Below are 27,711 nucleotides of genomic sequence, written 5' to 3'. Positions count from 1 at the left end.
TAAGTAAAGAATGAGGGGAAGGGGAAAGCAAACTTTTTTTTCCTTAAAAGACACGAATCTTGGATTTGGAAGGGCATTTATGAGTACATGAGTGACTTTCCTGGCTTCAAGATTATTGTGAAAGTGTGAAATTTTAGGCAGAATATTTGCATTCTTATTAGCTGGTTGATCTTGGACACTTAATAGAAACAGCATACTAAATATTTAACTACATGCCAGCTACCGTGCAAAGTATTTTGTATTTATTTTATGTCATTTAATCTTCACAACAGTTCTAAGAGGTAGGTGGTATTTGTCCTTATTTTATGGAAAGGGAATCTGAGACTTAGAGAAGTTGTATAACTTGCCCCAGGTCACAGCAAATATATGGGGGAGCTAGGACTCAAATCCACTTCTGTCCAACTTCAAAATCCATTATCTTAACCACTAAGCTAAGTTGCCTGCCATTTATTTAAACCTTGCTTGTATACCTATAAAATGGAGATGACGTAGTACTTGCAAAATGAGGTACTATGTGGACATATATGGACAGTGCTTTATAAATTCTAAGATAGGCAAAGTATTATGAAATAGATAAAATATGAAGTGAACAGAGTAGGTTTTATTGCCTTTTCATATTGATTTAAAATCATTCCTTATTGCTGTTTTGACCCAAAGCCCTCAGGTACTATATTTTTATTTCATTTTTATTTTGCTCCACCAGCAAAATGGGACTGGGATTGGGTGAAATGGTGGTCTCTTGGGGTGAGCTGTATGATCAGTCGGTGTTTCTGATCTCACCACTTTCATTTCATATGTGCTCTGAGTGGATTCCTCCTGCACTGAGAGGTTAAAACAATCGGTATTCTTGGCTAAAATGACTGACAGTGAATGGGAAATAAAATGTGGGTGTCTGTTCTGATAGTACAGCCTTACAGAGCTGTCTCTAGAAGAGGACGGTGGCAAGCAACCAATTTAGCCTTTACTTCCTATACAAAGTTTTGTGTTGTTTTCCTTCTGCTTCAGGTTGAAGATGGAATCCACTGAGGAAGGAAGGCCTAGGTCTTCAGCACCGTGTGTGCCAGCCCAGAAGCAGCAGTGTGAAAGCCTCTGCAACATCTGCTACAGACCCCTAAAAATCAGGTGGGGTTGGATTTGGACATCCTCAGTAGGAATGGTTAAGTGCTGATGGGATCATAAACGTAAGTACTTGAACTTTGACCAAGATATGATGCCTTAAAGTGTTCTCTGTCTCACATGTGTATGTGCCTTTTCTATCTAAAAAAGATAGGTTCGTCGAGTTACCGTTGTATCCCATAGTGTGAGATACACAGTAGGCACTGAGTAAATTGGAATGGAACTGAGTAAAATTGAGTGATAACATAACTTTAAAATAGAAGCATCAGCTGATTCAGTATTAGCAATTTGTGGTTTGTATCAGGCCTCATGAAACATCTGTTCACATGTAAAATGTACCTTTTGCCCATGAGCACCAGTCCTTTGGAGAACTTATTGCCACAGGAAACAAAATGAGCAGGTCATTGATTGTTAATGGAGTACTTACAGAATGTTTACTTTAGCTCCCAAAACAACTCAGTAAATATACAACGGCCTTCAGGTGGTAGAATAACACTTGCTGAAGCGTGACTAGAATCCTGCAGGGAGCATCACACGTTGGGAAAGGCATCATATATCATCAGGATTTATGTGCTAGGCTTTGTGCTATGTGCCAAGGACACAAAGACCAGGCCCTTTGCAATCTGGGTTTTGTTTGTGAGATGAGACAAATAGAGAAGTTACACTTTTAAATCTATAATTATTTTTGTGTAAGAAGTACTTGGACATGGACTTTTGAGGCTAGACAATGTTGAAACTCTCACAATAAGAAATGGTGAAATCTCGCAATAAGTCTTGCTTCCTATGTTCCCTTAGTTAATTTCTCATGCTGCTGATCTCCAATACATTTTGAATAATTAAAGCACCATTCAAGTATAGGACAAGAAGGAGTAAAATAACACTTTGATTATATCTCTGAGTTACTTAAAACACCTCATTTTCTTTCTGACCTATTGAGCCAGTATGCCATTCTTAATACGTTCTAAAGCAAACCATCTTTCGTAGCTCTGCTTCTTATTTCACGTAGGAAGTGGCATTGTGAAGTGAAAATATGGAGTTGTGACAGAATTGGGTTTAAATCCTAGCTCTTAATAGCTAGATGGACTTTTGAAATTTATCTAACTTCTCTGAGCCTCAAATTTCCTTGTAAATATGAGAAAAACTTTTGTTGTAAAGTTTGAAATGGTTTCAGTAGTTCTTGACAGATTGTAGGAATATTTAAGAACGATAGCTACTACTTCCTTTCTGTCAGCTTATTTTAGTCTTACCCACCCTTTAAGGCACTGCTGTCCAACACAACTTTCTGTGATGATGGAAATATTCTATATGTGTACTATCCAGTTTGGTAGCGATCAGCCACATGAGGCTATTGAGCAATCAAAATGTGACTGAAGAATTTAATTTTTAGTTTAATTTAAATTTAGGCTGTATGTGGTGTTAACCTATTGGAGAGTGCAATTTTTCTTTTATTGAGATATAATTGATGTATTACATTATATTAGTTTCAGGTGTTCAACATAATAATTCAGTATTTGTATATACTATAAAATGATTACCACAATAATTCTAATTAAGATCCATCACCACACCTAGTTACAAATTTTTTCTTCTTGTGTTGAGAACTTTTGAGATTACTCTCTTAGCAACTCTCATATATATAATAAATATTATTCTAAGTGCAATTTTGAGGCTCATTCAAGACCTACCTTTTTTGTTCATGAAGCCTTCCTTGACCAATGATTCTTCTTAACATTACTTGGTTCTCTCTCCCACTTATTTTGTACTTACCATAGACATTAATTTTCATGAGTGTTGTCTTTCTAGCTAGATTGTATTTGAGATTGTGGAGTTTTAAATTTCCCCATTGCTGCATGAAAAGGAACATGATAAAAATATAACTGTAACGTGTAGTTAATAATTTTAAATGATCATTAAATGTAATAAAATTTTCTAGTTAGTAATTAGGTGAAGAGTAGGGAATAGTATGAAGGTTGCTTACGGTGATGAGCTTTGTGTCTAGTCTGTTTCACTCATCATTTTAGGTGATGAGCTTTGTGTCCAGTCTGTTTCACCTAAAGGTTCAGATTACACTCAAGCTCTGGAAGAACAAATTAAAGCCTCTTTCTTACAGTGCCATCTTGTGGCCGATTTGTGCTCCAAAGAATGCTAATTCAAATTTGCTATGTCAAGGGAAGGTTTTCTTTAGTTTATTGTGATAAAACTTTAACAGAAGTAGAGGTTAAATATAATTGACACTGGCTCAAATGAAATTGAAACATGCTTTGAAAAAAAAGCTGACTATTTTAGGTTGACTTCTCATTTATTTGACTCTTAGGAGTTCTTAGCTCCTTCCCTTTTTTTTTTTGAAAGGATTTTGTGAATTTAATGACTGTGGTTATCCTGTGGTGATTACGAGTGTTTTCTGCAATCACATACCCTGTGAACTTGGAGAGACTGGCAGTAACCCATGCCATTTATCCCATGACTGCCAAGCTCTGTTTGCAGCCAGCACACAGCTCCTTCTTTTTGCATACCTATTCTTTTGTTAGACTGTTGACTTTTATAACCTTTCAGAGGTTGGTTAGATTTATCGTACAGTTTTACCCAAACTTTTAAATTTATACAAATAGCGGAGCTTGTACAGAAGTCCTGCCCTAGTCTGATACTGAGTTTGGGCATTTGATGACATCCTCCAAGTAGATGGGTCAATTTATACTGCTGAATGGAGATTCAAATAAAGAATGAACAGTTTTCTTTGAGGTTAATTTTCCTTGAGGCTATATGGGTGTGACTTGGTGTGGAGTAGGCTGGTGTGCATTCAAGTCTTATAGTCAGAGCATTTGCATATTTTTTTTTAAAGATTTATTTATTTAATTTATTTATTTTTGGCTGCGTTGGGTCTTTGTTGCTGTGCACGGGCTTTCTCTAGTTACGGCGAGTGGGGGCTACTCTTTGTTGAGGTGCGCAGGCTTCTCATTGCAGTGGCTTCTCTTGTTGCGGAGCACAGGCTCTAGGCACACAGGCTTCAGTAGTTGCGGCACGTGGGCTCAGTAGTTGTGGCTCGCAGGCTCTAGGGCGCAGGCTCAGTAGTTGTGGTGCACAGGCTTAGTTGCTCCGTGGCATGTGGGATCTTCCTGGACCAGGGCTCAAACCTGTGTCCCCTGCATTGGCAGGCAGATTCTTAACCACTATGCCACTTTCTTAACCAGGGAAGCCCCTGCATATTTTAAAATTTATTAATTTTTTATTTTCCAGAGATGATGCCAGATAGTTGATAAATCCTATAGCTCAACTTGATTCCTAGATACAAGCTGGATTCATTTGATACCACAGGTAAGTATAAAAGAAAACCTTCAGTTTTACCTCATTTGAATTTCTAATCACCTAGCAATTTGGGGGGCTCAATTTTCTTTCTTTTTTTAAAAATATTTATTTATTTATTTTTTGGGCTGCATCGGGTCTTAGTTGTGGCATGTGGTATCTTTCACTGTGGTGTGCGACTTATCTCTAGTTGTGGTGCACGGGTTCCAGAGTACGTGGGCTCTGTAGTTGCTGCACACGGGCTTAGTTGCCCCGCGGCATGTGGGATCTTAGTTCCCCCACCCGGGATTGAACCTGCATCCCCTGCATTGGAAGGCAGATTCTTAACCACTGGACCACCAGGGAAGTCCCTGGGGGCTCAATTTTCTTAGTGGCTGAAATTTAGTGGTAGTTGAAGGGGCCTTAGTTCTAACCTTAACAGAGTTTCACTGGTTTAGGGATGAGGAGCTGGTGGTGGTTTGTCCTTTACCAGTCAGTCATTCGCAGTTTGCCATGGTGAAACGCATGTTAAGTTCATGTTTCAGCTGATCGCCCTGATTAAACACATGCTCTGAGCAGACTAAAGCTAGGGTAAACACCTGGAATTGAATTCTGCGTCTTGAAATTTTTACTGGAATCTAGCCTGTGATGTTAGGTAATTCTTAAATCTTTGAATTATGAATTTGCTACTACAACATTTTGTTGTGCTTTGATCTTTTGTGATATCTCTTTGAGATAGACAGAACTTGGGTCTAGAATCCTTAATCTAATAATTCAAACAGTACAGAAAAAACACTGATAACTGGTATAATTCTATTAACTACTTAACTTGACAGTATTAAACTAATCACTATTTTGTTAGTCTATATATAAGATTAAGAGAACCCCAGAGTTGGTTAAATCAATTTTAAAATCAAGATAATAAAATGCAATACTATACAATCACTAAAAGTTATGATACTGGTTTGTCTTTCTTGAAATGGAAGAGTATTCATGATACATTAATTTAAAAACAAGTTACAGAGCAATATGTATAATCCTTTTTCTGCTTAAACATTTTTATATGCTTATGTTTACTTGAGAAGTCATTTGAAAGGATATACTCAAATACTAGGGATTATTGTCTTTAGAATTGGGTTGTATGGGTGATCTTGTTAACCAGTCTTTTCTGACTTTATGATATTCATGTATAATTTAAAGTTATTTAAAGCAACCCAGATGGGACAGGCTCATATTCTTGTACCTGCAAGTTTCAGCACAGAATGGGGTTACATATGAGGGTGAAATATAGGAAATACAAATAATTCAAAGTAACATCAGCACTTGAAATAATTTTTTAGCTTTTGGCTGTGTCTGTTGCAGAAATGAAACTTTGGGAGACTGGATTGGAGTCTCCCTTCTTTCCCAGCCTGGAACTCTTGGGAGCTGTAAGTCCTGGATATACAATAGATAATAATAGCATTTTTGTTTTATGGTAAGGCTTATGTTGAAATTGAGAAATTTGACATACATATGAATCTGTGAGAACTCAGCTTAGTGACTTCATGGCTAGCTGCTAAGGTGCTACAAATTTCATTTTTTAAAAAGTCAACTAAACATGTTGAGAGGTAGCTTAGCATAGTAGTTATACATGGCTTCTGGAGTCAGACTGTGTTCAAACCCATTCTGTATCACTTAAGCAGCTGTGTAACCTTGGCAAGTTTCTTAACATCTCAGAGTCTTAGGGTCTTTATATCTTAGAAGCTGATAATTGTAGTACCTGACTCAAAGGAATAATACTTAACTTGGAAGATTAAATTAGATAATAAATGTGTGGGGCTTAGAACATTGTTAACATATGGTAAATGCTCAATAGATGTTAGCTATTTTATCATCAGAGTCCAAGTTTATATTTGTCTTAGACTGTACTACCTGGCAATTTCTGACATCTGCCTAAGAGGTTATCAGAAATTCTTTGTTTTTATTGCTTATGTGCATCTTTCTGCCAGTTGGTCTATCCCTCATCATCTTTACCCCTAGCACACAAAGCCTAATTTAGTTCCAGAATTAGGCAAAGTATGGTAATAAGGTCTATAGTGTATATCCCTATATAACTGTTCCAATAACATTTTCTTAATTAATCTTGGTTTTGGCACTAATTTATTTATCACCTAATTCCTCTTTTTGTCTATCTAGCTGGTCCAGTTGATACTTAATGGTTCTAGTTCTTGAATGACTTTTTAAAAAGTTAGATGTAGTGATTGTAGTGATGTTTCTTAAAACACTTATTAAAATGTTTATCAAAATGATTAGAGATAATATTTGATGGCTGTTCCTCTCACTGCTTGGAGCCTTAAGTAGTGGGATTTTAGTCTGTCATATATCTAAGCTGACTTGTCTTCACTCAGGGCACCATGAGGATGGGTTGGCTGTCCGTTAGTGCCATCTGATTTTTGCGGAGTCAAACAATTGCAAAGCAGGTGGTGATTCTAGGTTAAGAAAATATACCTGTGATTTTAAAAAAACCCACTAATTTTAAAACATGAGGATCTAATGTATAGAGAACCTTTTGATTGCAATTGCTTTTGAATAGCACTGATCTAGGGCTATGAAAGAAAGAGCTCTAGTCAGTTGATTCTGGGAGTTATTGTAACATTATACTCTGAAGTCATTCATGTATAAATTTTAAATGGTTTACTCAGTTTTCTATTGAGTAGTTATTCACACATTTCAGGGAAGTATCAAAAATATCTTTTTCTTTGCAGCATGAAGGTAGATGATTCTTCAAATTAAAGACGGACACTGACTTTTCTCACCAGAAATGGTTTATAGAATCAACTTTCAAAAATGCAAGAGGCAGCCAAAAAAAAATGAGTAGAATATTTTCTTCTATTAGTTTTTGATTGTTTGCTAGATTGTAAACTCCATGAAAGCAGGATAACTTGCTTATCTGTAATGCCTGGCCCAGAATAGATACTCAAAAAATATTTGAAGTTGGGCTTCCCTGGTGGCGCAGTGGTTGGGAATCTGCCTGCCAATGCAGGGGACACGGGTTCGAGCCCTGGTCTGGGAAGATCCCACATGCCGCGGAGTAACTAAGCCCGTGAGCCACAATTACTGAGCCTGCGCGTCTGGAGCCTGTGCTCCTCAACAAGAGAGGCCGCGATAGTGAGAGGCCCGCGCACCGCGATGAAGAGTGGCCCCCGCTTGCCACAACTAGAGAAAGCCCTTGCACAGAAACGAAGACCCAACACAGCCATAAATAAATAAATAAATAAAGCATGACACAAATTAAGCAATGTGAATACCATCAAGCTTTCATCATCATAAAAAAAAAATATATTTGAAGTTAATTAAAATTTCCATAGAATTTTGTTTTTTTTAATCCCTGGAAAATAACAACCATTTTAATGGCATTTCAGCAAGACATTTACATGGAATAACTGGGACTTAAATTTTGACTCTGATGTATAAACTATCTGGATACCAGTGAGTCTACTTAATATCTGGTTATGATGCTTGATCCTTTAAGAGGCAATGAAGAATGGCTGCCAAAACAAACTGTGTATGTGAGGAATAGATATATAAAAGCTTACTAATATTTAGTAGGAAATCTTTTATTATGTACATTTCATTGGAAATTTTTCATTGATTTAAATTGCACATACCACTCAGGTATGATTAAAAAGTCTTTTTTTTTTTTTTTTGCTTTATATTTAATGTTGAAATATTCTCAATTGTTTTGGCTAAATTATACTTTACAGATTTTTTTGCCCTATATTCTTTATTTACATCCATGAGGGTATATTTAACATGCAAGGGATACAAAATGTACATCCAAATATTGGAAGTTTGGTATACTTCACTGTGTTTTGGAATGAAATTTAATACTTGTGCTTATGCCAGAATCACACAAATGGTATGCAACTATAATAACTTCTGTTAGAATATGAAACCTATTCTTTAGATTCTTCTATTAAAACAAATATAAGTATCAAATTAGTTTTAGAGTAGATGATGCTGACAGTCAGATTCAAAGATAATAAGGGGGGAAGATTATTATCTCTGAAGCTCTTAGAGAAACATGGTGCATAAATACTCATAATATAGCCAATATGTACTTAAAATATCTGAATAAGATCAAAATCAAACTTCATGGTAAAAATACCATTTTGAAAGGTAAAGTAACCTGCAGTTAAATGGTATAAGTGATATGTAAGCACAAATTGTGCTTTCAGAGTTTATCCAGACTTCTTAGGAAGAATGGATTAAAGATCTATAAATGAAAAGCAAAACTTTAAACCTGTAGAAAAGCAAAGACTATGACACTGGAGTACACATAAAGCACAAAAAGGAAAGATCGATAAATTTGTATATACTAAAATTCAAACTTATGTTTGCACATCATGTAACTGACAAAGTCTCCATTTAAATCAAGAAAATGATCAAAGGATATGAATGGACAATACAGAGATGAGGATCCCTGAGTAGTAATTCACATGAAAAGATGCTTTATCTAACTAGTAATAAAAGATTTCCACATTAAAACAACACTGAGATACCATTTCACTGCCATCAGACGGGCAAAAATGAAAACAAAACAAAACAAAACAACCTCGACACTTAAACGTGTTGCCAAGGCTGGAGTAGTGGGCTCTCATCTTTGCTGGTGGCAGTGAAATTTATGTTATTACTTTAGAGAATGGTTTGGCAACATCTAGTTTATTGGAAGATGCTTATACCTGGTCTTTGAGTATTATATTCTATAAGAATTCTTGACATGTGTATTCAAGGAGGCATGTACAGAAAGTTCATTGCAGTCGTATTTTTAATTGTAAAAGCCAGGAACTAATATCCATTAGAAGAATGAATGAATAAATTGTGGTTTGTAGCATTTGGCTGTTAAAATGAATTAATACGAGGTATGTGTATTAACTTTACATCTCAAAAACAATGAATTAAAAATATGGCCAACTGATATTTGTTGTGTGAGAAGATTTAGTAGTTTTAACATGCAAGACATTCACAGAAAGATAGACAAGATGAAAAGGCAGAGGGCTATGTACCAGATAAAGGAACAAGATAAAACCCCAGGAAAACAACTAAATGAAGTGGAGATAGGCAACCTTCCAGAAAAAGAATTCAGAATAATGTTAGTGAAGATGATCCAGGACCTCGGAAAAAGAATGGAGGCAAAGATCGAGAAGATACAAGAAATGTTTAACAAGGATCTAGAAGAATTAAAGAACAAACAAACAGAGATGAACAACACAATAACTGAAATGAAAAATACACTAGAAGGAATCAATAGCAGAATAACTGAGGCAGAAGAACGGATAAGTGACCTGGAAGACAGAATGGTGGAATTCACTGCTGTGGAACAGAATAAAGAAAAAAGCATGAAAAGAAATGAAGACAGCCTAAGAGACCTCTGGGACAACATTAAATGCAAAAACATTTGCATTATAGGAGTCCCAGAAGGAGAAGAGAGAGAGAAACGACCAGAGAAAATATTTGAAGAGATTATAGTTGAAAACTTCCCTAAGATGGGAAAGGAAATAGCCACCCAAATCCAGGAAGCGCAGAGAGTCCCATACAGGATAAACCCAAGGAGAAACACACCGAGACACATAGTAATCAAATTGGCAAAAATTAAAGACAAAGAAAAATTATTGAAAGCAGCAAGGGAAAAATGACAAATAACATACAAGGGAACTCCCATAAGGTTAACAGCTGATTTCTCAGCAGAAACTCTACAAGCCAGAAGGGAGTGGCATGATATACTTAAAGTGATGAAAGGGAAGAACCTACAACCAAGATTACTCTACCCAGCAAGGATCTCATTCAGATTTTTTTTTTTTTTTTTTTTTTTTTGGCTGTGTTGGGTCTTCGTTTCTGTGTGAGGGCTTTCTCCAGTTGTGGCAAGTGGGGGCCACTCTTCATCACGGTGCGCGGGCCTCTCACTATCGCAGCCTCTCTTGTTGCGGAGCACAGGCTCCAGACGCGCAGGCTCAGTAGTTGTGGCTCACGTGCCCAGTTGCTCCGCGGCATGTGGGTTCTTCCCAGACCAGGGCTCGAACCCGTGTCCCCTGCATTAGCAGGCGGACTCTCAACCACTGCACCACCAGGGAAGCCCCTCTCATTCAGATTTGATGGAGAAATCAAAAGCTTTACAGACAAGCAAAAGCTAAGAGAATTCAGCACCACCAAACCAGCTCTTCAACAAATGCTAAAGGAATTTCTCTAAGTGGGAAACAGAAGAGAAGAAAAGGACCTACAAAAACAAACCCAAAACAATTAAGAAAATGGTCATAGGAACACACGTATCAATAATTACCTTAAAAATGAATGGATTAAATGCTCCAACCAAAAGACACAGGCTTGCTGAATGGATACAAAAACAAGACCCATATATATGCTGTCTACAAGACCCACTTCAGACCTAGGGACACATACAGACTGAAAGTGACAGGATGGAAAAAGATATTCCATGCAAATGGAAATCATAAGAAAGCTGGAGTAGCAATACTCATATCAGATAAAATAGACTTTAAAATAAAGAATGTTACAATAGACAAGGAAGAACACTACATAATGATCAAGGGATCAATCCAAGAAGAAGATATAACAATTATAAATATATATGCACCCAACATAGGAGCACCACAATACATAAGGCAACTGCTAACAGCTATAAAAGAGGAAATCGACAGTAACACAGTAATAGCGGGGAACTTTAACACCTCACTTACACCAATGGACAGATCATCCAGACAGAAAATTAATAAGGAAACACAACTTTAAGTGACACAATAGACCAGATAGGTTTAATAGAAATTTATAGAACATTCCATCCAAACACAGCAGATTACCCTTTCTTCTCAAGTGCGCATGGAACATTCTCCACGATAGATCACATCTTGGGTCACAAATCAAGCCTCAGTAAATTTAAGAAAATTGGAATCATATCAAGCATCTTTTCTGGCCACAATGCTATGAGATTAGAAATCAATTACAAGGAAAAAAACGTAAAAAACACGAACACATGGAGGCTAAGCAATACGTTACTAAATAACCAAGAGATCACTGAAGAAATCAAAGAGGAAATCAAAATATACCTAGAGACAAATGACAACAAAAACATGACAATCCAAAACCCATGGGTGTGGCAAAAGAAGTTCTAAGAGGGAAGTTTATAGCTATACAAGCCTACCTCAAGAAACAAGAAAAATCTCAAGTAAACAATCTAACCTTACACCTAAAGGAACTAGAGAAAGAAGAACAAACAAAACTCAAAGTTAGCAGAAGGAAAGAAATCATAAAGATCACAGCAGAAATAAATGAAACAGAAACAAAGAAAACAATAGCAAGGATCAATAAAACTAAAAGCTTGTTCTTTCAGAAGCTAAACAAAATTGATAAACCATTAGCCAGACTCATCAAGAAAAAGAGGGAGAGGACTCAAATCAATAAAATTAGAAATGAAAAAGGTGCAGTTACAACGGACACTGCAGAAATACAAAGCATCCTAAGAGACTACTACAAGCAACGCTATGCCAATAAAATGGACAACCTGGAAGAAATGGACAAATTCTTAGAAAGGTATAACCTTCCAAGACTGAACCAGGAAGAAACAGAAAATATGAACAGACCAATCACAAGTAATTAAATTGAAACTGTGATTAAAAATCTTCCAAAAAACAAAAGTCCAGGACCAGATGGCTTCACAGGTGAATTCTATCAAACATTTAGAGAAGAGCTAACACCCATCCTTCTCAAACTCTTCCAAAAAATTTCAGAGGAAGGAACACTCCCAAACGCATTCTATGAGGCCACCATCACCCTGATACAAAAACCAGACAAAGATACTACAAAAAAAGAAAATTACAGACCAATATCACTGATGAATATAGATGCAAAAATCCTCAACAAAATACTAGCAAACAGAATCCAACAACACATTGAAAGGATCATACACCATGATCAAGTGGGATTTATCCCAGGGATGCAAGGATTCTTCAATATATGCAAATCAATCAATGTGATACACCATATTAACAAATTGAAGAATAAAAACCATATGATCATCTCAATAGATGCAGAAAAAGCTTTTGACAAAATTCAACACCCACTTATGATAAAAACTCTCCAGAAAGTGGGCATAGAGGGAACTTACCTCAACATAATAAAGGCCATATACGACAAACCCACAGCAAACATCATTCTCAATGGTGAAAACCTGAAAGCATTTCCTCTAAGATCAGGAACGAGACAAGGATGTCCACTCTCACCACTATTATTCAACATAGTTTTGGAAGTCCTAGCCATGGCAATCAGAGAAGAAAAAGAAATAAAAGGAATACAAATTGGAAAAGAAGAAGTAAAACTGTCACTGTTTGCAGATGACATGATACTATACATACAGAATCCTAAAGATGCCACCAGAAAACTACTAGAGCTAATCAATGAATTTGGTAATGTTGCAGGGTACAACATTAATGCACAGAAATCTCTTGCATCCCTATACACTAATGATGAAAAATCTGAAAGAGAAATAAAGGAAACACTCCCATTTACCATTGCAACAAAAAGAATAAAATATCTAGGAATAAACCTGCCTAGGGAGACAAAAGACCTGTATGCAGAAAACTATAAGACACTGATGAAAGAAATTAAGGATGATACCAACAGATGGAGAGATATACCATGTTCTTGGATTGGAAGAATCAATATTGTGAAAATGACTATACTACTCAAAGCAATCTACAGATTCAATGCAATCCCTATCAAATTACCAATGGCATTTTTTACGGAACTAGAACAAAAAATCTTAAAATTTGTATGGAGACACAAAAGACCCCGAATAGCCAAAGCAGTCTTGAGGGAAAAAAACAGAGCTGGAGGAATCAGACTCCCTGACTTCAGACTATACTGCAAAGCTACAGTAATCAAGACAATATGGTACTGGCACAAAAACAGAAATATAGATCAATGGAACAAGACAGAAAGCCCAGAGATAAACCCACGCACCTATGGTCAACTAATATGAAAAGGAGGCATGGATATACAATGGAGAAAAGACAGTCTCTTCAATAAGTGGTGCTGGGAAAACTGGACAGCTACATGTAAAAGAATGAAATTAGAATACTCCCTAACACCATACACAAAAATAAACTCAAAATGGATTAGAGACCTAAATGTAAGACCAGATACTATAAAACTCTTAGAGGAAAGCATAGGAAGAACACTCTGACATAAATCACAGCAAGATCTTTTTTGATCCACCTCCTAGAGTAATGGAAATAAAAACAAAAATAAACAAATGGGACGTAATGAAACTTAAAAGCTTTTGCACAGCAAAGGGAACCATAAACAAGATGAAAAGACAACCCTCAGAATGGGAGAAAATATTTGCAAACGAATCAACAAACAAAGGATTAATCTCCAAAATATATAAACAGCTCATGCAGCTCAATATTAAAAAAAAAAACAACCCAATGCAAAAATGGGCAGAAGAACTAAATAGACATTTCTCAAAGAAGACATACATATGGCCAAGAAGCACATGAAAAGCTGCTCAACATCACTAATTATTAGAGAAATGCAAATCAAAACTACAATGAGGTATCACCTCACACCAGTTAGAATGGGCATCATCAGAAAATCTACAAACAACAAATGCTGGAGAGGGTGTGGAGGAAAGGGAACCCTCCTGCACTGTTGGTAGGAATGTAAATTGATACAGCCACTGTGGAGAACAGTATGGAGGTTCCTTAAAATGGTTTATGGAAATGGTTTATAGAATCAACTTTCAAAAATGCAAGAGGCAGCAAAAAAAAATGAGTAAAATATTTTCTTCTATTATTCTTTGATTGTTTGCTAGATTGTAAACTCCATGAAAGCAGGATAACTTGCTTATCTGTAACGCCTGGCCCAGAATAGATACTCAAAAAATATTTGAAGTAGGGCTTCCCTGGTGGCGCAGTGGTTGAGAATCTGCCTGCCAATGCAGGGGACACGGGTTCGAGCCCTGGTCTGGGAAGATCCCACATGCCGCGGAGCAAATAAGCCCGTGAGCCACAGCTACTGAGCCTGCACGTCTGGAGCCTGTGCTCCGCAACAAGAGGCCACGATAGTGAGAGGCCCACGCACCGCGATGAAGAGTGGCCCCCGCTTGCCACAACTAGAGAAAGCCCTTGTACAGAAACGAAGACCCAACACACCCAAAGATAAATAAATAAATAAATTTTTAAAAAAACAAAACAAAAAAAACTAAAAATAGAATTACCATATGACCCAGCAATCCCACTACTGGGCATATACCCAGAGAAAACCATAATTCAAAAAGACACATGCACCCCAATGTTCATTGCAGCACTATTTACAATAGCCAGTTCATGGAAGCAACCTAAATGCCCATCGACAGACAAATGGATAAAGAAGATGTGGTACATATATACAATGGAATATTACTCAGCTGTAAAAAGGAACGAAATTGGGTCATTTGTAGAGACGTGGATGGATCTAGAGACTGTCATACAGAGTGAAGTAAGTCAGAAAGAGAAAAAGAAATATCGTATATTAACGCATATATGTGGAACCTAGAAAAATGGTACAGATGAACCGGTTTGCAGGGCAGAAATAGAGACAGAGATGCAGAGAAGAAACGTATGGACACCAAGGGGGTAAAGTGGGGGGTGGGAGTGGTGGTGTGATGAATTGGGCCATTTGGATTGACATGTATACACTGATGTGTATAAAATGGATGACTAATAAGAACCTGCTGTATAAAAAAATAAAATAAAATTCAAAAATTCAAAAAAATAATAAAGAGGTGAAGAGGGAATTGCCCATCATAAAGAGGGTGGGTCAGTCCCGAAATACAGGAAAAGGAGTGTCACAAGCAAATGGCACCTGTGCCCAGTCTGGCACTCTTCAAGTGGGGGCACTTTGTCTGTTCGATTTTAAGTATCTTCAATCCACTGGCTGTGTTATTCCTATGATTAGTGTGATGGCATCAGGGTATCATCAGTGCCTTTTGTCACTGAACAGTTTAATAATTCCCTACATGCCTCCCACAACCTTTCACAATTCTGTGCTTCTTATTAAAATGTGATAGGGAGACAATAGACTGGTCAGCTTGAAATAAATACTCAGTCTACACAGCAGTTACGGTGTTCACTGGAGATTCTGAGATGTAAGTTTACCCATGTGAGAAAGAGCCACTCTCCATTGGGCTCTGAATACACAAGCTGACAAAAAGAAAAAAAGAATATGCATAACAAAGTTTGATGTACATACATATATTAAAAGTATAAAAGCATGCATGAGAATGATAAACACCAAAATCTGGCTTGTTTACCTCTGAAGAGGTAAGAGGAAAGTGGATTGAGGTGTACACAGGGGAAGCTTCAATTGTATCTGTAATTTGTTACCTCATTAAAAATATCAAATGTGAGAAAGCTTTGGGTTTATTAAAGCTGAGTGATGGTCATTCTCCATACATTTTTGATAAGCTTGATATTTAATAATAAAAACCAATATTTTAAAGAGCTCTTTTTGGTGGATGGGTCTCTGTATCCCAGCCTTGATTGATTTCAGTGGTCTCATCCCCAGGAGCACCTTAGAAATGAGCCATTGAAGGTTTTGTCTATGTCATGAGAGAACAGGACACGTGTTTTGCCGAAAGCCTGCTTTCAGTTTTAAGGTTTGTTGGATTCGTTGGCAAAATAACCACTTGTTTCACATAAGTAGACAGCTTTAATCAATTCTTTAATGAAAGGTGATTAAACTTAATTTTAATATACAGTCATTAGAAGGAAAGGAATAAGAATATTAGAGAAACATAACAGGATATACATCACCGAATTGGGCCGACACCTACTTCCAGATCCAAACAGCAGCTGGAAAGTCCCGAGTGACAGCAATCTGGAGCTCCAATTGGGAAGGGTCCCGGATGGTGCATCCACCCCACGGGTGAGACTTCAGATTGGAGTTCTGGGGGCTTCGTTTATAATTCCAGGCCGCAAACTGATATCATCAGTTTGTGTGCAAAAATGCAGCTCTGGATTCACTTTAACAATGCTGTTGGTTTCACCATGTGAGTCACAAGATTTTCCAGAACGTGGGGGACTGGCCAGGTCCCCAGGGCTCAAGAAATTCCAAGACCCACTCCCTTTGTTATTGTAAGCGCCGCTTGACTTGCTAGCAGCAATTGTTAGGTGTGCAAGCAGGCGTGCAGTCCAGGCAGGGTCACAGGTCGTGCAGAGGCCTGCTTCTGCCTCACTGAACAAGACTACTTTACTAGTTTTCCCAACAACATGCCACCAAGAAACAGGTCAATTCCTGGTGTTCCAGTCTACTGGGATATTAAGACTTTGTAGCCACCCCCCTTTTCTCCTATCTGGCAAAACAGGTTCTCTCCCCCCGTCCCAAAATTTGTGTGTGGGGTGTGTGTGTGTGTGTATGTGTGTTTTAATTCATACAGGCTTTTAGCTAAATGGGTTGGAAATTGGAAACTGATTTAGAGAGAAAATGGTGTGGGTAACACTAAGGTCTGGGGAATCAGTATCATTGGGGAATCGATATTGATGAAGAAGCAGGAAGGGATCATACTGCAGCACAAACGTAACTTGGCTAGAATCATAAAGTTAGGTACTGGTAGAATTTGAATGCTTTGTGTTTATAACTTGAAATGAGATTATACCCTTTTATTGTACTTTAAGTAATATTTCTACATTTGGCATAGTTAAAACCAGAAAATGCACAAAAGGCTCAGATAACCAGAATATGTTAAGGATTACATGGTTTACACATGAACCCCTAATTTTCTTCAAACCTATTTTGTACCACTAGAATTGAGTTTCTATTCTAAACTGTCAGAAGATGTTTTAGGAAAAGTATACAAAGGCCAAGATGACCCTGATTACTATGAACTAGTTCCAAATAGACAAAAAACGAGCAGAAAGTTGTTTAATCAGGATAGGTTTCTGTTTGAAGGAGAAAGGTTTAGTATACAGATTCACAACCCATAAAGGGGTTTGCAGGGCTTAGTGTCCATTGTGTTACTGATTTATTGGGTTGTTTCTGTTACTAATTCATACTGGTTTCACATAATCTGGAAAGGTGGCGACAAAAGACAGCATTAAGGCATGTATCCTGAGGACCCCTCAAGCTCTCGGCTTAATTTCTAATAGGAATTCTAATAGACTCATAGATTGAGCAGAAAGTCATACAGTAAGCACAGAACAGAAAAAGTGACAAGTAACAGCATTAGGATAAAGCCAGTACAGATATTTAAACAATTACAAGCAGGTCCAGGAAAGCACACAGGCAGATGACCTCAAAAAAGCTGTGACACCCGATCCTATCGCTTCGTTCCTAGAGCTGTAATGAATGTTCATAATGCAGACTCAGAATCAAGAAAAGTTCTTTAATATTATATAGAGGATGTGGAAAAGCTGGAAAGATGTCTATTTCAAGATGGATTTAAAAAATGGCATAATCTACCTCAACACAGAGGTGTTAGGTGTCAAATTATAGGTATCACACAATTTTGGGGGCTTTTTCCCTTAAATACTTATAAAGTGTTTGTTGCCCAGTCGGTACTCCCCAAATTTTCCCAGGACAAACACCTGCGGGTACTCAGAGGCTGTTAGCTTCTCAACTGTACCCACTCTGCTCTGACCTCAAATGTTAGGCCCATGACACCTAGGATGTCACTCTTGTGCCAGTCGAGGGCTGAAAAGAGCACACGATGACAGTATCTGCGGGGCTCCCAAGTGGGAAACCTAGGCCAGGCCCAGTCAGATTCGCTCTCTGAGATGCACGTACCTGGGGGTGCACCGCCCACAGTGCAGGTGCCACAGCCTGGCGGGTCCCAGAATCCTGAGCGGCGGGGACCCGGGCGCTCAGCCCCCTGCAGGCTCCCGGGCGACTCCGCGCATGCGCCTTCAGACGTAGTGGCGACGCCCGCGGCGAGTCCTCGCTCGTCGTGGAGTTGAGGAGGCAACGGCGTTTTCCCGCGTTTTTTCTGGGCGCCTCCGGTTAGATATTTTATTGGTATTAGTGTTGTTAGTATTTTCTCTTTCGAGCGCGGAAAGCGGGCTGCGAATTTGAAGTTTCCGTGAGTCTAACCCTCAAAACTTGGTCCTCGCTGACTTGGACAGCTCACTAAATTGGCTCTTTCTCCCACCTTGTGGAAAATTTGGAATTAGCTGCGCTTCTCGCTCTGCCTGAGAAGGGGCTCAGGTTCCAAACTGTTTCCACCTCTTCTGCTTCCCCTCGGCATATTGCCCTGCCGGAGGGAAAATAGGCCTCATAACTCCGGCCGCCAGTTGCCTGTACCTGTGGAGACACCCTCAGCTGGGGCATTTGGGGTAAAGGTGTCAGAGCATCCTTGTTCACCCCTATGACCAAGGCAACATTCTTGACGGAATTTATCAGTTCATAAATGTGACCATTTTCCCTTGGTGTATAATTGATGTGTTACTATTATTTTATACAATATATGACTAATTTCGGTATATTCAGAATACTGCTGCCTAGTTTGGATTAGTAAAACTCCAGTAACAGTGAACACTATATTGAAAAATAACTTGTGTATTTATATGGTTTTTCAAATGTTTGAAATAGAAGCGCAGCATTGAATAGTATTTATATTAATAGGTGAGTTGTTTAATTGGTGTTAAAACCTGCTTTTATATAGATTTTCAGGCTTCATAATGTCAACTGCTTGGATGAATTAGGTTAGTTTCCATTTAATACTATCAGATTACTACTCTTTTTTAGTCAAGGCAGCACAGGTAAAGAATCTGAGGAATCAGCATATATGAAAACCTAAAAACGTAACTTAAAATACTTTGCATTAAAGAATGCCTGAAATCAGTGCCTGGACTTTTATATCTGCCAAGTGTGAGAAGTGATACTAAAATATTCTAGAGAACTATGAATCGGTAATAAATCTGGATTTTTGTTTAGGTATTGAGGAATGGCAAAAAGCACTAATTTAATTTTTATTTGTTTGTACTTTGTAAATGTTTGTAAGCCTTTTTTTTCCATGAACATATTATTTTTGACTTGTAAGTAAGATGTGGAACCACCTGTGTCTTTAACTTTTTCCTTAAAAAGTTTTTTCATGGCCTTGGTAGTGGTTTGCACAAAGAAGGAACTCAGTATTGTTGGGTGACTGAAATCAATATTATATATTTATTATAATAAATACAAAAGCCTAATAAAAGGTACATTATTTTGTCTTAATAGAATAAAAACATGTTTTATTTACTTATCTAGTTATTTAATTTTACTGCAATTTGACTTTTTCATTTACCCCTTTCTTGGATTCTTTTCAGCATCTGGAAACCTTATTATCTATTATGTCTTTGTGTGAAGACATGCTGCTTTGTAACTATCGCAAGTGTCGCATCAAACTCTCTGGTTATGCGTGGGTCACTGCCTGCTCTCATATATTCTGTGATCAGCATGGCAGTGGTGAGTTTAGTCGTTCACCAGCTATCTGCCCTGCCTGCAACAGTACTCTTTCTGGAAAGCTAGATATTGTCCGCACAGAACTCAGTCCATCAGAGGAATATAAAGCCATGGTATTGGCGGGACTTCGACCAGAGATTGTGTTGGACATTAGCTCCCGAGCACTGGCCTTCTGGACGTATCAGGTTAGTGCTTAGGCTAGTTTCTCTGGAGGGTATGATTTGCGGCACATGTGAAAGCTTCTAATGTTTTTCCTTCGCTGTGTTTGTATTTATTTTTTAATGAATGTATGGAAAACTTTCTTTTCAATAAATTTTCTTTTTTTCAAAAGTAATATGTTTATTGTTGAAAATCCAAAAGGAAGAAAATAAAAAACCATCCATAATTCCATCGCTCAGAGATAACCAGTGTTGATATATTTTTGTTTGTGTATTGCTAGACTTTTTCTTTTTTTTTTGTTCTCTCTCTCTCTCTCTCTTTTTAAAATATTTATTTATTTACTTATTTGGCTACTCTGGGTCTTAGTTGCAACACTCGGGATCTTCATTCCCACATTCAGGATCTTCATTGCAGCATGCGGGATCTTTATTTATTTTTTAAAAATTTATTTATTTAATTTATTTATTTTTGGCTGCTTTGGGTCTTTGCTGCGCGCGGCTTTCTCTAGTTGTGGCGAGCAGGGGCAACTCTTTGTTGTGATGCGCGGGCTTCTCATTGCAGTGGCTTCTCTTGTTGCGGAGCACAGGCTCTAGGCGTGCGGGCTTCAGTAGTTTTGGCATGTGGGCTCAGTAGTTGTGGCTCATGGGCTCTAGAGCGCAGGCTCAGTAGTTGTGGCACACGGGCTTAGTTGCTCCGTGGCATGTGGGATCTTCCTGGACCAGGGCTCGAACCTGTGTCCCCTGCATTGGCAGGCGGATTCTTAACCACTGTGCCACCAGGGGAGCCCCATGTGGGGTCTTTAGTTGTGGCATGCTGGCTCTTTAAGTTGTGGCATCTAATTCCCTGGGCCCGGGCCCCCTGCATTGGGAGTGTGGAGTCTTAACCGCTGGACCACCAGGGAAGTCCCTACTAGACTTTTTCTGCGTATAAATATATATATATATATATATATTTTGTATATAGACAAAATAATATATATATTTTGTCTGTACAGAAATAAGGTAATACCACAGACACTGTTTCTGTGGCCAGGTAAATTGATAATATATTATGCCTGTTATGAGTATTTTATTAAATATTTAAAAATTAGCCATTCTATAATCATAATTTTAATTTCCATCATAATTTATTTCCATTATTTATTATTTATTTATTATTCCATTATTTCATAATATCATAATTTATTTCCATTATTAAAAAATGCTGTGATGAGCAGTTATCATTAAATTCATATCCTTAATTTTTTGCTAAGTTTAAATTCCTGAAAGTGGATTTAAACATTTCAAAGTTTTAAAAATTGTAGTATTTTTAAGTTGCCCTCCAGTTAGATCATGTCAATTTGTGTTCCCTTAAGAAATGTAGGAGGGTGCTTGTTCTCCATACTTTCTACTCACCAATTAGATATGGGTAAAATAGAATCTTATTGCTCTCTGAATATTCATTTCTTGGATGACTTTTAGATGAACACATTTTCTTGTATTTTTAATGTAGTTTTCTTTTATTAATTGCCTGTTTCAGTTTGTTTTTTTAGTTGCTGTAGTCTTTTCCCTACTGATTTGAAAGAATTCTTTCTATACATATACTTAACTCAGATGTTGCTAGAAATTTTTTTTCCACTTATCTTTTATTAGTCTTCATTGATTTTTTTGACATACAGAAGTTTAAAATTTTTGTGTATTTGATGTAATCATAATTTTAATGATTGGATTGTATCATAATTTGTTTGTAAGTTATTTTTAAAAATGCTGTGATGAGCATTCTTATCTTCAAATTCACATACTTATTTCTTTCCCTTTTTGATTTCTGCCTTTGGCTCCTTCTTAGAAAGGTTTTCCTGTGGAGAACTTTTATCATGTCCTTGAGTATATTGTTATATCTTGTATATGCATTTATAATAATGCTTCTTAAAGGTTCTATTTGTCATCTGTCAAGTAAATATTATCATTATATTTTTCTAGGTAAGGTGTTCCTCTTACATGATCCTGTATCTTCTTATGCTTACCTTTGTTGTATTACTTATCCTGTATTGTAATTATTTATATATTTGTTCATCTTCTCTAGTTAGGAGAGCTCTTTAGGTCAAGTTTTGATTCCTGTATTTCTCTGGGTCCTCAGTGACGATCATTACTGGTCTTAAGTCTCAGTAAATACTTATTGACTGAATGAATAGACACTCTGTCTTAAAGTAGATTCCAGTTTGGGGGGTAGTATTGATTGAACATGAACATGTGGTATTGTTCTCATCTTTTCAGATGTGGTGGAAACCAGTGAATGAATTAGTAGCCAGAAATGATTTTTCTCTACTTCATTTATTCACTTTTTTTCCTATTAGTCATTCTATATATATATATATATATATATATATATATATATATGTATGTATATGTATATGTGTATATATATATATATTCAACATATAGTTTTTTTTTAATAAGATAAACTCTTTTTTTTTTTTTAATGTGATGATCCATTTATTTATTTATTTATTTATTTATTTGTGGCTGTGTTGGGTCTTCGTTTCTGTGCGAGGGCTTTCTCTAGTTACGGCAAGTGGGGGCCACTCTTCATCGCGGTGCGCCAGCCTCTCACTATCGCGACCTCTCTTGTTGCGGAGCACAAGCTCCAGACGCGCAGGCTCAGTAATTGTGGCTCATGGGCCTAGTTGCTCCGTGGCATGTGGGATCTTCCCAGACCAGGGCTCGAACCCGTGTCCCCTGCATTGGCAGGTAGACTCTCAACCACTGCGCCACCAGGGAAGCCCTAACATATAGTTTTTTGAATGCCAGGAAACACTTACATCTCATGCACCATCTTAGGTGCTGGGTATACAGTAATGAACAATATATAAGGAGTTTCAAGGAGGCTACAGTTTAGTGGTGATAAAGATAAAGAAAAAACCCAGACATTTACAATACATTTTTCATGCCGATAATGATAAAGGAAGTAGAAAGTGCTATGGGACCACATAATAGGGACAGGTAACCCAGACTTGGAAGAGTTACATCAAACTATATAGAATGGGCAAATTAAAAAATGGTTAAAAAAAAGAGTGGTCATATTTCGCTTTCTGTCAATATTTAAAGGACAGTGAATCCAAAGATAAGCCAAAATTGGTTTCTGTGTGTAGTAGTTGTCTATTGATGTATAACAAGTTTAGTGGCTTAAACAGCAAATTTAGTGGCCTAAAAACAACACACGTTTATTATCTCAGTTTCTGTGGATCAAGAGTCTACGCATGGATTCTGCTCAGGGTCTCACAAGGCTGCAGTCAAGGTGTTGACAAGGGCTGCAGTTTCATTTGAATCTTGACTGGAGAAGGATCAGCTCCGAAGCTCATGTCGTTGTTGGCAGCATTCACTTTCTAATGAACTATCTGACTGAGGGCCTCGTTTTTATTCTCTTTAATGGACTTTATTTTTAAAGCAGTTTTAGGGTCATAGCAAATTTGAGAGGAAGGTGCAGAGTTTTCCTATATGTCTTGTCCCCCCACATGCATAGCCTCCCCGTTATCAACATCCCCCACCAGAGTGGTACATTTGTTACAAATGATGAACTTACATTGACACATCACTATCACCCACGAAAGTCCATTGTTTATATTAGGATTCTCTCTTTGGGTTGTACATTCCATGAGTTTGGACAAATATATAATGATGTGTATGCACTATGACAATGTCATACAGAGTAGTTTCACTGCCCTAAAAATCCTCTGTGCACCACCTGTTCATCTCTCCTTACCACCAACTCCTGGCAACCACTGATATTTTTACTGTCTCCATAGTTTTGCCTTTTCCAGACTGTCATATAATTGGAATAATACAGTTTGTAGCCTTTTCATATTGGCTTCTTTCACTTACTAATATGAATTTGTTTCCTCCATGTTTTTTCATGGCCTGACAGTGTTCATTTCTTTTTAGTGTTGAATTGTATTCCATTGTTAGATTTATCCATTCACCTGCTAAAGGACATCTTGATTGCGTCCATCTTTTGGTAATTATGAATAAAGCTGCTATACATATCTGTATGCAGGACATACATTTTCAGCTCCTCTGGGTAAATACTAAAGAGCACAATTGCTGGATTGTATGGCAAGAGTATGTTTACTTTTGTAAGAAACTGCCAAACTATCTTCTTAAGTGGCGATAACATTTTGCATTCCTACCAGCAATGAAAGAGTTCCTTTTGCTCTACATCTTGACAGCATTTGGTGTTGTTAGTGTTCTGAATTTGTGTCATTCTAATAGGTATGTAGTCGTATCTCATTGTTTTAATTTACATTTCCCTGATTACATATGATGTGGAGCATCTTTTCATACGCTTTTTTGTCATCTGTATATCTTCTTTGGTGAAATGTCTATTAAGGTCTTTGGCCCATTTTTTAAAATTGGGTTGTTTTCTTATTGTTGAGTTTTAAGAGTTCTTAATCAGATGTGTCTTTTGCAAATACTTTGTACATATCTTATCACATGTGTCTTTTGCAAATATCTTCTCTTAGTCTGTGGCTTGTCTTTTTATTCTCTTGACATTGTCTTTTGCAGAACAGAAAATTTTAATTTTAATGAAGTCTAGCTTGTCAGTTATTTCTTTCATAGATTGTGCCTCTGGTATTCTATCTAAAAAGTCACCACTAAACCCAAGGTCATTTAGATTTTCTCCTATGTTAACTTATAGGAATTTTATAGTTTTGGTGTTTTACATTTAGATATGTAATCAGTTTCGAGTTAATTTTTGTGAAGGTTGTAAAGTCTATGCTTAAAGTCACTGTGACCTCAGTATTTTGCTGGCTATTGCCCAGAGGCTGCTCTTAGTTACTTGCCTGTTGGCCTTTGCAATTTGGCCTCTTGCTTCCACAAATCCAGCAAGAGAGACAGTGTGCTAGTAAGACAAACCCTATATTCTTATGTAATGTACTGATGAAGCCATATCCTGTCATTTTTCCTGTATTCTAATCACAGGTCCTGTCCACACTCAAGGGGAGGATATAAGTACTAGGAGGCAGGGATGATTGGGGGCTATCTTATAATCTGTTATCCACACTATGGATTACTTGAAATATAGTATTATATATTAGAAACCTTTGGGCTACATGTCACTTGTTAAGGTTAAACAAATACTTTTTGGTAGTCTGGTAGTGGTTTGAGGATATTCCTCCAAATTTTTTTTCTATGCATTTAGTGACATGGCGTATTATCTTCTATAATAACCATCCTATTGTACATCCTAATTGCTTCTTAACCTGGTTCTAAACTTTAAAGTAATAACATCTCAGTATGTGTGTCTTTCTTTTCTTTCTGTGTTTGTATCAGTATAAAGTTAAAATATACAACTTTGCATTTATTACCTTAAATCTTTCTTTTCTCTCTTGGGACAGGTACACCAGGAGCGTCTCTATCAAGAATACAATTTCAGCAAGGCTGAGGGCCATCTGAAACAGTTGGAGAAGATATATACTCAGCAAATACAGAGCAAGGATATAGAATTGACCTCTATGAAAGGGGAGGTCACCTCCATGAAGAAAGTGCTAGAAGAATACAAGAAAAAGTTCAGTGACATCTCTGAGAAACTTATGGAGAGAAATCGCCAGTATCAAAAGCTCCAAGGCCTCTATGATAGCCTTAGGCTACGAAATATCACTATTGCTAACCAAGATGGTACCCTTGAACCATCTATGATTGCACAGTCTGGTGTTTTTGGCTTCCCATTAGGTAAGAAATGACATGTAATATCCAATATCTGTTCTTTAAATCAGTGATTTTTCACACTGTGCCCTGCATAATTCCAAGCAGTTAGTGGAGACTCCAGAGACTTAGAGTGGTAGTAGGCTCTAAGTTCTTCATCTGCGTCTCAACCTGCCCATCATTACTTTTATCTATTTTATTTGCTTACATTTAAGTTACATCTTCAATTTATTTGAACAGAGAGTAAATAATTCCAAAATTAAAGTTGCAAATTGCCACTTCAAATGAAAAGCTATTTAGTTGCAATAATAATAATAATATTAGCTGCCATTTAATGATTCCTTACTAAGTGCTAGAGACTATTATAACTTTACATGTATTTGTGTTATTTTCAAAACTTTATGAGGTAGGTGTTATTATCATCATCCCTATTTTACAGATGAGAAAACTGAGGAACAGAAAGTTTAATTGGTCAAGGTCACAGAGCTATCTTCAGAGCCCACACTCTTAAGTATTTGCTATCCTCTGAGAAGGCCATGTTTTAGTTTCTTTCACGTGACAATACTGATTGTACAGTTCTTAAGTTATTGTCGGTTGTTTGGTTTGTTTGTTCTTCTGTTTATTCATTCATACATTCATCAAATATTTATCAAACATGATTCATGTGCCAGGCTGCTAGGCATAATCTTAGGCAATGAGGATATAAGGATTATCCAGGTAGGATTCCTGCCCCATGGAAATGTACAGTCTAGCTTTTCTGCTTATTAGATGCCTTGTCAGATGCAATGAATCTCATATCTTCCTGAGTTCTCCCCTTTATACTACTCTTGATATAACAGAATCCAATAGTTTTTACTATGCTATTAATAAATTTTGGCACACAAAAAAGTAAAAATTCTTGAGCTGGATTTTTATAAAACCTCATTTTTTGAATTTTATTGTGGGGGAGGAGACGATGTCCTAGAAAAGGCATGAAGTAATGAGATGAAAAGTATCAGATATGAGAATCGAAACAAAAATAAGTTTCTTCTTAACTTTCAGTTAATCATATAATTTAGTCAATCAAAATATTATTTTTTGTGGGCATTATAGGTGTTCTTATTTTTTCCTTGTCACTATCCACATTTATTTCGATTTCTTTCATTTTCACCAGTTCTTACCTGTTCCTCTTTTTGTGCACACTTACCTTTTTAATACTTTTACCTCTTGCTACCATCGTTGGCTTGAAGCAGATATAGTCAGCATTCTCCTTTAGTTATGTAACTAAAGCCAAGGATGCGTTCAGTGGAAGTTGTTAAATGCTTCTTTTAATAGATCTATTGTACAATTTTTCTAAGGCTATTCTAATTGATCTCGGGTCATAAATATGTGCCAGGTTTTCATGGTTGTCATATATTTTCCAGAGTGTTTATGGAAATCATAAAAAAAGATTTGTTCTTAAACAAAAGTTTACACACACACACGAATACATATGATATTCCTTTGATGTAGATTAATAGATAATGAATGAAATTGTGGTACTATAAATTCTAGCTCTACTAAAGTATTTCATTGTGTTAAATTACTTTTGGTGATGAGATAATGGCTATCATTGGAAACTGCACACAGAAGAAGGTATGGTATATATACTGTGGTCAGGGGAGGGGACCATCATAGTCCTTTTCTTTATCCAAGGTTTATGTTTTATCCATCTCATAGGAGTTGAGTTCTGTTACAATATTTATTGAATGACTTTGTCTTTTTGTTCCAAAAGATCTGTAAGGAAATAGATGCTTAAGTTCTTCCCTTATTTTTCTCCTAGGGAGCAACTCCAAGTTTCCTTTGGACAGTACACCAGTTCGAAATCGGGGTGGTGGAGATGGAGATTTTCAGTTCAGACCATTTTTTGTGGGTTCTCCCACAGCACCTGAACCCACCAACAGCTTTTTTAGTTTTGCCTCCCCAAGTAATGAATTAGAGCAGCAGCAAGTCTCTAGCAGGGCCTTTAAAGTAAAAAGAATTTAGTTCACCTTAC

General features: G+C 37.1%; 1 protein-coding gene and 2 non-coding genes across 3 annotated transcripts; all 3 read left to right on the top strand.

Annotated features, from left to right (window-relative positions):
* The first annotated feature begins 1,008 nt into the window (after positions 1 to 1,008).
* CCNB1IP1 (cyclin B1 interacting protein 1) lies at positions 1,009 to 27,711 on the top strand. The gene is made up of 6 exons (XM_061182314.1): positions 1,009 to 1,181; positions 4,351 to 4,428; positions 5,758 to 5,822; positions 19,725 to 20,045; positions 25,391 to 25,724; positions 27,499 to 27,711. The coding sequence occupies exons 3-6, from the start codon at positions 5,760 to 5,762 to the stop codon at positions 27,699 to 27,701; spliced, it is 921 nt and encodes a 306-aa protein (XP_061038297.1). The 5' UTR covers positions 1,009 to 1,181; positions 4,351 to 4,428; positions 5,758 to 5,759; the 3' UTR covers positions 27,702 to 27,711.
* On the top strand, positions 4,901 to 4,977 carry LOC133086089 (small nucleolar RNA SNORD126). The gene has a single exon (XR_009699869.1). It is a non-coding gene; the product is annotated as a small nucleolar RNA SNORD126 (small nucleolar RNA).
* LOC133086076 (small nucleolar RNA SNORA79) lies at positions 6,698 to 6,845 on the top strand. Its single transcript, XR_009699857.1, has one exon. It is a non-coding gene; the product is annotated as a small nucleolar RNA SNORA79 (small nucleolar RNA).

The sequence above is a fragment of the Eubalaena glacialis genome, chromosome 2 (genome assembly GCF_028564815.1).
Source record: "Eubalaena glacialis isolate mEubGla1 chromosome 2, mEubGla1.1.hap2.+ XY, whole genome shotgun sequence".
NCBI classification, from domain to species: domain Eukaryota; kingdom Metazoa; phylum Chordata; class Mammalia; order Artiodactyla; family Balaenidae; genus Eubalaena; species Eubalaena glacialis.
This window is presented reverse-complemented; position numbering and strand designations above follow the sequence as displayed.

Excerpts from the sequence above, each read along its gene's own strand:
- CCNB1IP1 (XM_061182314.1), top strand. The coding sequence starts at position 5,760 with ATGAAACTTTGGGAGACTGGATTGGAGTCTCCCTTCTTTCCCAGCCTG. Across the intron at positions 20,046-25,390 it reads TGGCCTTCTGGACGTATCAG|GTACACCAGGAGCGTCTCTA; the intron begins GTTAGTGCTTAG and ends CTCTTGGGACAG. Across the intron at positions 25,725-27,498 it reads TGTTTTTGGCTTCCCATTAG|GGAGCAACTCCAAGTTTCCT; the intron begins GTAAGAAATGAC and ends TTTTTCTCCTAG.